The sequence below is a fragment of the Pteronotus mesoamericanus genome, unplaced genomic scaffold (genome assembly GCF_021234165.1).
Source record: "Pteronotus mesoamericanus isolate MK-2021 breed Mesoamerican mustached bat unplaced genomic scaffold, CSHL_Meso_final contig_347, whole genome shotgun sequence".
NCBI classification, from domain to species: Eukaryota; Metazoa; Chordata; class Mammalia; order Chiroptera; family Mormoopidae; genus Pteronotus; species Pteronotus mesoamericanus.
In genome coordinates, this window is record NW_026555137.1 from 16,181,738 (window position 1) to 16,193,773 (window position 12,036).

Below are 12,036 nucleotides of genomic sequence, written 5' to 3' on the forward strand. Positions count from 1 at the left end.
ATTCTTATTAATTGGCTTTTCCAGCAAGCCATGTGGTAACTTGAAGGTCGCTTCTTCCAGTTAGTCATAGCTAAGGTAGGTGGTAGAACAGAAACCTGTTTGTAAATACATTGTCTCATTAACCTCAAAATTAAAAACAATTATTATCATAGCTAACATTAACTGAGGTGTTCCTATGTACCAGGCATTTTCTTAATGTATTATACACATTATCTTAGTTTTTGAAAAATCCCATGAAGTAGATCCTGTTACTGCCCCCTTTTTCTGCCCGATGATGAAAACTACGCCCCGGGCGAGCCACAGGATGACCCGCCCAAGGCCTCGCAGCTGAGGAGTTCAGAGCTGGGGCCAGAGCCCGCACAGGGCGCCTGCCTCCCCGGCAGAACCTCCAACAGAGCGCGCAAGCCCGGAGCCCAGGCTCCGCAGGCGAGACCCGCAGGTGCGGCGGGCGCAGCCGGCAGAGGGCGTGCAGGGCGCCGCCCCTGAGCGCCACTCTCGGGTTCCTGTCTTCGTCTCCCCGTCCGGGGGTGGAGGGGGAGGTCGGGGGGTGGGGATAGGCGCATACAGAGCGGTTTGTGTGCGTGAGTGACAGGTACGGTAACATGTAGAGTACGCCACACCAATCCTCTTCCTAAAACTCGCCTTCTACTAAAAGCAAGGGAACCAACGGGGGCGAAGGGGGTGGGGCGCGGAGGTTGCAGATGGGGCAAAAGCAGACAGGAGCAGGGTGAGCAGCCAGTCCCGATGATTCCCCTCCTTCACCCGTCTTGCGTCGCCCTGTCTCCTTTGCCCCCGGGGACACCACTCCTGCGTGACAACTGGGAAAGCCTTGGAGAGCAGACCTAGGATTCACTTCCCTAACGAAAACAAGGACTCAACTTGTTTCGGTATAGAAAACTCGGTCTCATTTTTGGTGATGAAGATACTCCTTTTTGGTTGATGTTATTGGCTGAAAGTACTTATTAATAGTAATTGCTGGACATGACAATATTTCGAGTGCGCCATTTCTAGCTGCAACATGTGGAGCTGCTAACAGCCGACCTCAGCCAGGCAGCGCTTCTCCAAAAAACCCTCGGTGCCATGCCGTGCACTGGGCTTCTACTGCCACATACATGCCCTTTCTCCTGGGAAGCCGGCGTGGACTGAAGCCTTTGGTTAGTCTGCTCCAAAATGGGGCTTGAGAATCTGGGCAGCGGGAAGGACACACAGAATCTATTCCAAGAGCGAAGGTGACAGGCGCAGGGAACAGGGCGCAGGGAGCTCCCACCCCACTCCTCGAGGCTCAGTAACGTCCCTGCAAGCGGCCCGAGCTGGCTTTCTTCTGGGGACGCGTTTCAGAGGCGCAGTCGCAGTTCAGGTTGCACAGCAATGTGTGACTCTTCTCCTGGAACTCCCCCAATCTAAAAAAACACTTTTCACCTACTGCCCAGTTTTGAAAAGCCACACACAATAAACTTCAGACATTTTGGGTGAAATGTTTTGTGGCCAGCACTTTAAGGAAAAAGTTCAGCGTTGAGCAGCTGGGGCGGCCCTGCTCTGACAGGGAGGCCTCCCCGCTGCCCATGGAGCTCGTCGTCCTGAGAGGGAGAGCGATTCAACATTTGTAAGGAAACGCCAAATCTGCAGCTACCCCGTTAAACCTTCATCTCCCCTTAAGTTCTGTTCATTAGCCTGCTCCTCGCCTCTAAGGCAAGAGAAAACATCTTTCCTTTTCCTCCCGAGAGTCTGGCATCCAAAAGGGACCCCCTCCGCCAGATGCGCTCCGAGCCCCAGGAGCGGCGGCCGAGCCCGCACCGCACGTCTTGTGTTCGTCCGGCCCCAGGCCACGCAAACTGCGCCAGTGGCCAGGCCTGAGCCAGGGTCTGCATGGCCCTCAAACTAGGAATGGCTGGCACATTTTACTCAGCTGTTTAAAAAACCAACAAAGAGGAATACTAAGTTCGGAGACTACATGTGGCCCATAAAACCTAAAATGTTTACTTACTCTCTGGCCCTTTCTTGAAAAAGTTGGTCGACCCTGGCCTAACCTGTACAGTGAAAACTGGGGAATGAAGAACTCTTTCAATTTCAATCCTGTTCCTGATTCAGTCCCGGCCGCCCTGAACAAATCACCCTGCCACCCTGTATGTCTTGTTTTCTACAGTTTTCAAGGATCTCGATTAGCAAAACACATCATTTCTCAGGTGAGAGGAAAAGCTGCTGTGGCTGCTTTAGGCGGGAATTCGGGCACATCTCTGGGGTAAAAACTGAAGGAAACTGAGGAGCTGTCCACATGCAAGAGATTTTTAGAAAGTGGAAAACCTAATTTCATAACCTCAAAGGACAAAAACCTGATTAAAAAGGAATAGTGCAACAGGAAATGTCTGGGGATGTCTTAGGAGCAGAGAAATTTTGCTACGGAGCAGCAGTAACAGGTACCTGAAAGGAGAACACCCTTCTCTCCAACCACCGTGTGGAATCCTTGAGGGAAATTGCGGATGAAAGCGGCTGCGTTGGCCACCTCAGCCACCTTCTCTATCTGCTCGGCAGTCACCAAGGAAGGGTTGTCTGCACCGTAAGCAATGTTCTCAGCAATTGAGCAAGAAAACAAAATTGGTTCCTACAAAGTGGAAATAAAACATTTATCGCAAACTTCAAAACAAACATCATACATGTCTAATAAATATTGTGGATCTTAGTATGGTAATTGTATCTAAGAAACTATTAAATTGCTCCCAAAGACTATATGCTAGTTTCTTTGTTCTACTTCTTCATTCTTCATAAATTCTCCCAACAGATTAAAAAATTCATGTATTACTGTAAATAGGATTGATTTTATCATCTGTGGTTCCTACCACACTACAGGAAATGAGCTCCCACAGCAGATGCCCGCACAGCACCTGGCACACAGTAGGCACTTCATAAATGCAAGTTCGCTTTCCTTGGGAATCGTGAGGCCCTGGAAGACCACAAGCCCACCTGCGTTTTCCAGCTGCCTGCCTTCCTTCCACTGAGGACATTACTATTTGAAATATACACAAACCAGATGGAAACGTGGCATTTTGACTCTGTGGAATGATCCTAAAAAGCAAACTTCCAGCTTTTCTCCATCCCATAAATAATATGCACCACTGATACCCTGACAGCACCGAGCCACCCCCATCACTGCCTCTGACCCAGTAGAAGGGACTCAGGGTCAGGTCTGAGGGGAAGCTCAGCAGATGCAGGGGCTCGGGTCTGTCTGCTGTGCACATAGCCTGGTAATGAAACGTAAACAGCTGTGTTAAATTTCCCTGCACCAAGCGGTCTCATGAAAGCAGCCTCGTTACAGTGACCATATCACATTAATACACTGTCTTGGAAACTGCAACCTCTTGCAAGGGGACCCTGGCTCTTTCCTACCATAGTCTAGGCTTGTTTTTCGCCAAAAACCTTTGTGCCCAAGAGCAGAGTATGGGTGGTAATAAAAAGGGGAGTTGGGGAAGAATCCAAAGAAGCTAAAAAGTTAGCGTTTCTCCCCATCTTCTAGACTGTCTGCATTACAAATTCACGTCGGTGTCAGCTTTTGACAGGAAGTCAATGCTTCGCCTGGATAAGGGGACAGAGGTCTCGAGGACACAGCAGCACCTATCAGCCTAGACTATCTGCCCTGTGAGACTGGTTTAATACCTCTGGAAAACTTGTGCTCTTTCTCCTTTGAGAGGTGCTAGACCAAGCAAAAAGCAAAGGACAAAAGCAATTTTAAAAGAAAGTACAATAAAAATAAACCCCTTTCCTCCTACCTGACTCACGGCCCCAATCTTGGATCTTAGCCAGACTGGATTTAGCTGACGGATATCATGGCCATCGAGGCTGATAGTTCCTTACAGAGAGGAAAGGAAAGTCACAGCATCATGACTAGCGAATCACAGGGCCAACGACTCATGTAAACACAAAAAGGGTCTGGTGGGAAAATGCCAGACTCAGCTTTCAAAAGATTGGAAGTGTATGCAAAATCTCCAAACAGACCTAAACCAACATACACCATGGGCTCTCCAAGCTCCCAGGGCCCTTCCGGGTCCCCCGCACCTGCTGGCCCTGCAGTGGTCAGCTGGTGGCCCATGGCGCTCACCCCGCCCGCCCGCCACCCTGCAGAGGCCGCAGAGAGCTTCCCGGGGCGGCTCAGGGCCCCACAGGAAGATGCACCTGTGCAGAGCTTTGACTTGGATGAGATGTATGTGGAAGAGGTGCAAGCCCTGACGTGTCGTATTAGCAAAGCCGGCCGAGCTTTGAGGCTGGCACCCAGGACCGCGGCGGCCCCACTCTGCAGCCTCCGGACCACGTCACCATCAGCGACTACCTCAGAGGCCTGGCTCTGCAGTGACGTCCTGAGGAGTGTGCTGGAAGTTCAACTGGGCCAGTGATTTCTGAGCTCTTATCACTCCTTAAAATATCCCTTCCTGCATAAACTCAGCTGAAGGAGAACCTGTTATCTGAAATGAAGAACCTGACGGACACTGTGGCAGGACGTTTAAATAACGAGATGAAACGCTGCCCTTGGCTAACAGAATTAATTCTGCACAGTAAAGGACCTCGATAATGTTGGGTGACGACGGTGACAAGCGTAAGAAATGCCACCCCTTCTCAGTGAGCGGTGTGCAATTATACAAGGCAGCTGTAAACGCTCCTAAGCTGACAAAAACCTGAGGTCTTCCTTTCAAAGTACAAGTACTCTATGAGCACCCATGATGAAGAAACTGGAGAATCAACATTTTGACTTTATTTACACAACCTCACTAGGATTTTTCTAGACTCAGAATTGAGAGCAAGTAAAGAGTAAATCAAGGCTGTGACCCTGGAGGCAAACGGCGTAGTGGCGCCCATTATACGCAGCTGGTGACTCTGTGGTTAAGACTGCAAGTCAAAGCAATTGCCTAGCACATAACCAGCTCTCTCATTGTTTTAAACAAAAAAAATACAGGTATAAAGACAATAAGACATACTCTTTTTAAATTCATGATTTGATTTTTACTAACAGTTGTTTTCTTGCTGAAGAATATCACTGTTTTCTCAACCCAAAATTAAATCAATACATACAGAATATCTACTTGAGGATCTGATATGAAGAAGGATGTAAACCTTGTCACTATGTGTGGAGAGGGATGTAAACTCGACATGTTGTGATCATTTTGCAATAATATATACAACTACCGAATCATAATGTCATATACCTAAAATGTGTTATATGTCAATTATAGCTCAATAAATAGGATATAAAAAAGTAAAATAATGTGTTCTTTGCTCTAAAAGATGCTATAGTGTGGCTAAACATAAAATAAAAACCAGAATGAGAAAACTCCATTAAGAAAAGGCCGACTTCCTCAGGAGGCTCCCGTGGAGCAGCCACGGAGATGGGAATCACTGAGTGACAGATCCTTTTTGCTCAGGAACCACCGAGATTCCAGCGAGCTCCCCAGGGCTCTGGACTCCATCCACAGCTCTGGTGGGAAGCGGGGCGTGACGCTTGTGGCTGCTGAGCAGCCTCCCCTGCCCCTGTGCTGGGAGGGGCATCAGAGACCCCCGCGTAGGAGAGGAGGAGGAAGAATTCTGGCAGTCACTCAGGACTTGAGGTCTGACTGAAACATACAAAACGCCTGAAGGGCCTTTTCTGTGAGCTGCCACATCCTGAAAAGGGACACCTTTGTTGGAGGGATTTCTTCCTGGGAACAGAGCCTCTGGCACTCCGAACTCTCACACTGCACGTTTGCATCACTTGGCCCTTTTTCAGGGCACAGGAGTGAAAGGGCTCCGGACAGTCCTCCTGCCCTACTGTGTGGTGAACTCACCGGAAACGGGGTCATACAGCCTCAGCAGCAGGGAGACCACCGTTGATTTGCCAGAGCCACTGGGGCCGACCAGCGCAGTGACGGATCCTGATGGGATAGAAAGGCTGAAATCCTGGAATATGGGCATCTCTGGGCGAGCCGGATAGGTGAAATGCACATTCTTAAACTCCAAAGTACCCTGGAAGCTTTTCTCATTCAAGACAAGCCCGTCTGAAACATAAGATGGAATACTAATTAGTTAACGCGAAGACCACGGTCACAGCTGAACTCAGTTCCCACTTGTCTGACTGCAGACGACGGCCCCCCCAACAGCGGGTGCTGGTGTAGGCGCTCCTACTGGGCAAGTCAGGAAAAGGCCTCTGTCTCATGCTCAGCCTGAGCCCGCCCCGCACGCACTCTGTCCCTGGCGCTGTGCACGAGCTGTCCTGGTTGATCCTCACAGCCCTGAGGGGTGGGAATGACTGCCGCAGCTCCACGGACAGGACACTGTGGCTCAGAGAGAGCAACCTGACCAAGCCACCAGGTCCTGGAGGGAGTGTCCAGCCTCCCTGTGCCGCTGCCCCTGTGGCTCCCTTGCCCCGGGGTCGATCTCATCTCCTCTCAGTCAGTGTTTTGAGAGAACAATGATACACACATGGGCACTGTACCAGAGCCATGGAGCCAGCGGGGATCCGGGTCTAGGCTGTCCTGGTGTCACCTTGGGCTTATTTCCGCCAGCCTACGATCCCGGAGAATGCTGGGTATTCGCTAACAAGGCCCTAGGTGTCGGTGAGGGTTTGAGAGTGGGCGCTGCTCACAGACACTTCCCCTGAGCCCTGGCTTCCAAGGAAGCAGTGGATGGAGGAGACAACGCTAGACTAGACAATTAACATCAGCATTCTCCACCCGACAACCAAACGCCAAGAAATTTAGGGGCCTTTATATGTGTGACGCCTCTTCCTTCCCTCCAGTCCCCCACACAAACACTGAAGTCACTAAGGAAACAAATCTGGTGGACTGTCCAGGGCCCTTTCTATCAGCACACCTGGGCTGCCATCCTCCTGTCTGTGGCAGCAAGTCACCTGCAGGGCGGTAAACACTGGGTGGCGCACCGTGTGGTCACCCCATCCTTTCAGGGACGTCCCCGGGCCCGCCAGCAGCTGTCCTTCCTCTCTTACCTCCCACCCCTCTTCAGAGCCTTTCTTTGCCATGGGACAGGGATGACGTCCTCATCATGCCTCTCCTTCGCAGGCAGGGCAGGGAGCTGGCCTACCTGTCCAAAGCCGCATTTGTTTAACCCCAGCAAAAAAGAACAAAGGCATTTCAGACTCACCATTGAAAGGAAGCTCGGGCTTTCTCTCAAGGAGCTCCCAGAGGCGAGCCCCGGCGCCCAGTCCTTTCATCAGCTCCGAGTAGAAAGAGCTCAGACCTGAAGATGAAAAGCTGACATCCGTCACTGGTGCCAGGACGCAGACCCCTGCTACTCCCTTCCAGCTGGGACAGGCGACCACCTGCTTTTAATACAAAACCTGCTACTTTCAAAAAAGGATCTGAGGCAGCTCCCTGGACCCCATGTTCAGAATTCCCTCTGTCTTATACCCTTGTTTTCTTTCAGTTTCTCCTCCCCCAATTTCATTGATCTCTAATAAGGATTTAATGGTTGATCAGGAAGTTTACAAATACATATAGCCAAACTAATCAACCACTGAATTACAATCACAATGTTACAGAGAAAATTCTACCTAGTCAAAAACAGCAATATAAATAAAATATAATGCTTATCCTATACTTAAAAGGAAAATAAAATATCCCAACATTCATTTTAAATTCATATCCACTAAAACCAAGCCTCCTTTTCAGGCACTCAAAAATTCAACTTTTACTAGGCTAAAAACTAAAAGGAAATTTGGTAATGTTAAATATTTCAACAATCTCTTCTTAAAGTCTCCTTTGTCACATTCAATGGGTTATCTTTTTGTTTTATTGATGATTTTCTTTGTTGTGCAGAAACTTTTTAATTTGATGTAGTTCTATTTATTTTTTTCTTTTGTTTCCTTTGTTCAGGGAGACTGTCAAAAAAATAATATTGCTAAGATTGATGTTAAAGAGAGTTTACTGCCTACATTTTCTTCTAGGAGCTTTATGGTTTCAGGTCTTACATTTAAGTCTTCAATATACTTTGAGTTTATTTTTGTATAATATATGATGTAAAAGAGTGATCTACTTTCTTTTTATTTTCTTTTTGCATATATCTATTTGGTTTTCCCAACATCATTTATCGAGGAGACTGTCATTTTCCCATTGCGTATTCTTGTCTCCCTTGTTGTATATTAATTAACCATATGATTGTGGGTTTATTTCTGGGCTTTCTGACTTGAACAAACATTTCTCCAAAGAAGACATACGGATGGCCAACAGACATGAAAAGATGCACAGCATCACTAATTATCAGGGAAATGCAAATCCAAACCACAATGAGATATCATGTCACACATGTCAGAATGGCTATTATTAAAATGTCAGCAAATAATAAGTATTGGGTAGGATGTGAAGAAATGGGAACTTGTGAGCACCGTTGGTGGGATCATAAAATGGTGCAGCCACTATGGAACACAGTTTGCAGAGTCCTTAATATATCAAAACTACAGAATAACCATATGGCTTAGGAATTCCACTTCTAAGCATTTATCTAAAGAAAATGAAAACCCTAATACAAAAAGATATATGCACCCCCATGTTAATTATAGCATTATTTACAATAGCCAAGATATGAAAGCATCCTCGGTGTCCACTGACCAATAAATAGGTAAAGAATATATACACAATGGAATACTATTTAGCCATAAAGAACAGCGAAACTTTAGCACTTGTGACAACATGGACCAACCTAGAGGGTATTATGCTAAGTGAAATAAGTCAGATAAAGACAAATACTAAGTGATTTCACTTACATGTGGAATCTAAAAAAACAAAACAGAAACAGATACATAGGTACAAAAAAAATGATGGTTATCAGAGGCAAGTGGAGGGAAGGGGTGAAAAAAATGAAGGAAATTAAGAGATAAAAACTTCCAGTTATAAAATAAATAAGTCATGAGGATATAATATACAGCACAGGGAACATTGTAATAACTTTGTACCCTGACAGATGGTTACCAGACACATTGTGGTGATCATATCATAAGATATATAAATGCAGAATCACTATGTTGAACACCTGAAACTAATATAACATTGTATGTCAACTATACTTCAATAGAGCCACCTTTGAACTAATTAATTAATTAAATAATTAATGCTTTAATTACTGACAAACTCCAAGTACACTGGTCCTTGTCAACTGCCAGAACATACACTTGTAACACTTTCTCTCCACAAGGATGCTGAAAAAAATGCAATTCAAATATCCTTCCAAAGGTATATTTGTGCATATTTGTGAAAGATGCAGGGGATTAAAACTTCCAGGTTGTATTAAAGGTGCATCGGGCAGAAATAGGCCCCCATAAATACAGTCAACCAATCTTTGACATATGGACAGAGGCAATTCAGTGGAGCAAGGATAGTCTTTTCAACCAAATGGTGCTGGAAAATCTCTGTAATTCCGGCTCAGTTTTGTCATGACCCTAAAACTCCTCTTAAGAAAAGTTCATTAACTGAAAGGAAGAAAGAGGGCAGAGAGAGGGAGAGAGAGAGAGAAGGCGGCAGGAAGAGAGGTGAAGGGAAGGAGTTAGTGCAACACAGTGAAGAGTTCAGACTTTGAAAGACAAAAGCAAAATGGCCCTGGATAAACAAAATGTGGCCTCTTCATACCTGGAATATTATTTGGCCATGAAGTTTAAAAACATTATGCTAAGTGGAAGAAGCCAAACACACACAGACACATACTATGTGATTTCATTTATATAAAGTACCTGGAATAAGTAAATACACAGAGACAGACAACAAGGTGTGGCTGCCAGGGTCTGTGGGAGGGAGGGGTATGGAGACAAACTGCTTAATGAGGAGGAGGCTTCTTTTAAGGTGATGAAAATATTTTGGAACTAAATAGAGGTGGTAGTTGCATAATGTTGTGAATGTAGTACATACCACTGAACTGTTAACTTTAAAATGGTTAATTTTAAGTTGTGTGAATTTCACCTCAATAAAAAAATAAGGAAATAAGGAAAAATCTTCTTGGGGTCTACAGATGTAAGAACATTCCCTGGTACAAAGTAAATAAGCATGCTTTTTTCCAAACAGCACTTCTGACCCTCTCTCAGCAGAAAACAGTATTTTGAAAAATCTTATTTATGCCTTGCTTGCAGATCCATTACAGAATCACTTTAAACAATGGGCCCCACAAAAGCAGTTAAAGTCCAACTCAACTCGTCCAACCCAACCCCTGGGGCCTTGGTACCATCCAGGTGGTAAATGCGGGGAAAGCGGCGGCATGGCCCCTGCAGACCCACCCACACCTCACTCCTCCATCCCCGGACGCAGGCACCGTGCGAGGCAGCTGCCCGGGGCTGCGGGGCAGCCTGTGACTGACAGAGTCAAGCTGCCCTGGGGTTCTGTGGGCTATGCAGCGCCTTCGGTGCCCAGGAAAGGTAGCTGACCCGTGGGGGAGCAGCCTGTTTCCAACCTACTTCTTGGCACGACTGTGAACTTGTTGGGACAAAAGGCAGGGCGGTGGGACACCAAAGACCAGAGACAGTCCCTATCAGGTCAAGTGGTGCGGAGAAAAGGCAGTGCACGCAGAGGAGGGGCAAGAAAGAACAAATCAACTGTGGCAGAAAATGTGAGATCCGCGGAGGCCAGGAGCAAAGCCGACAGCGCACAAGTGTGGGCTGGGACCAGAAAGGCCGCAGAATGGGAAGTGGTGGCCGGCAAGCCCACTCTGAGGTGGGACAGAAGACTTCAGGGAACGTGACCTCACGGGTGTGGGACCCTACAGCCCAGCAGGCTCAACCCAGGGCGTGGAGAGGAAAGAGCGACACCGCTCTCGCTGGGTCCTCCTGCCTGACCCTCTTGCTTCTCAAACCACTCAGCCACCTGAGATGTCTTCATCGGGTTTTTCTTCAGACCAGCCCGCAGAGCTAAAATGCTACTTTTAGGCATCTCTGGAAATCTCGGTCTAGACGATATCCTCACCTGCCTGCAAATGTCTAAGGAATAGTCTCTATCTTTAACCAGTAGACACAAAATTCTGAAAATAAAAACCTCACGCTGAGGTGGGGTTCTCAGATTTCATTAATCAGACCTCAGACTATTTATCTAAGCTTTCCACCTTGGTTTTCAAAGAGGAAGAAAAACAAAGAGCAGGAAATCGTTCAACCCTTGTTGGCTGGGGATGCAGGAGAGGAACAGTACAGAAAACTTCACAGGCTTCACACAGCTCTGCTCCCCTCACCCAGGCATGGACAATAAAGGCTGAACTCAGAGAGTCTTGACAAAAGCAAGCAACTCTGTTTCAAACACTTTCTAATTTGTATTTTTTGATTGTTCAGTAGTTTTGGACACGGTTGACTTTGCACAAAAGGAATTTTATTCCGTAGTCATTTGCCAGTCATGGAGCAACCCCTACCATAGGACTGTGGGTTCCACTGCAACCTGTTTGGCGCTGTCCTTTCTCCTCCCCACATTCATCCCATGAGCAAAGTGAACGAGCTTTGCAGGTTAGAAAACACTGCTCCTGAGTGACCCTGCGCTCAGTGAGTGGCAAGTGGCCTCCAAAAGTCCTGAACTTCCCGATCAAGGAACTGCTCGCCTATGTGGCAGCATCACACTCATATCTTTTTCTTTTAAAGTCAGGCTGGCATAACATTCAAGGACACGGTTTTTTCAGGGGAAGTTAACTGCTGAGAGATGGAGTAATAGGAAAGTTAAGTTCTTATCTCAGAAACTGGAGTCTGACATTCTATTTGTAACTCCCCAAGCCTATTTAAATTATATACCTCCAATGCTTAGTCCAACCCAGAACGCATACATCAGGAAGGAAGAGAGTTCACCCACGGTCATGTGGGCACTGCCCATCAGCAGCCCTCCTTTGTACAGGACAGAAAGCACAATCAGGTTCCCGGAGAGCCCAGTCTGTCGAAGGAAGAAAACACAGAAATCAGGGGAGAATCAGAGACCCCAAATGTAAAAAGCATTAAAATGGCCTATAATTTCCTGTCTGCATTTAATTATCACAGCAAGGTTTTTCTAAAATATTATGTTTTTATCTAAATTTCAAACAACGAATATGTTTTGCCCCAGCTGGTGCGGCTCAGCG

The 12,036-nt window shown here is 46.8% G+C and overlaps 1 protein-coding gene across 1 annotated transcript in view; it reads right to left on the reverse strand.

The window, feature by feature from the left end:
* ABCB10 (ATP binding cassette subfamily B member 10) overlaps nt 1-12,036 on the reverse strand; it is a 31,629-nt gene that overhangs the window by 4,167 nt on the left and 15,426 nt on the right. The window contains exons 6-10 of the mRNA XM_054576724.1: nt 11,717-11,852; nt 7,117-7,212; nt 5,805-6,014; nt 3,762-3,841; nt 2,419-2,599 (exon numbers count right to left, since the gene is read on the reverse strand). Of these exons, the coding sequence (XP_054432699.1) occupies nt 2,419-2,599; nt 3,762-3,841; nt 5,805-6,014; nt 7,117-7,212; nt 11,717-11,852 (703 nt within the window). The remainder of the gene's footprint in view (nt 1-2,418; nt 2,600-3,761; nt 3,842-5,804; nt 6,015-7,116; nt 7,213-11,716; nt 11,853-12,036) is intronic.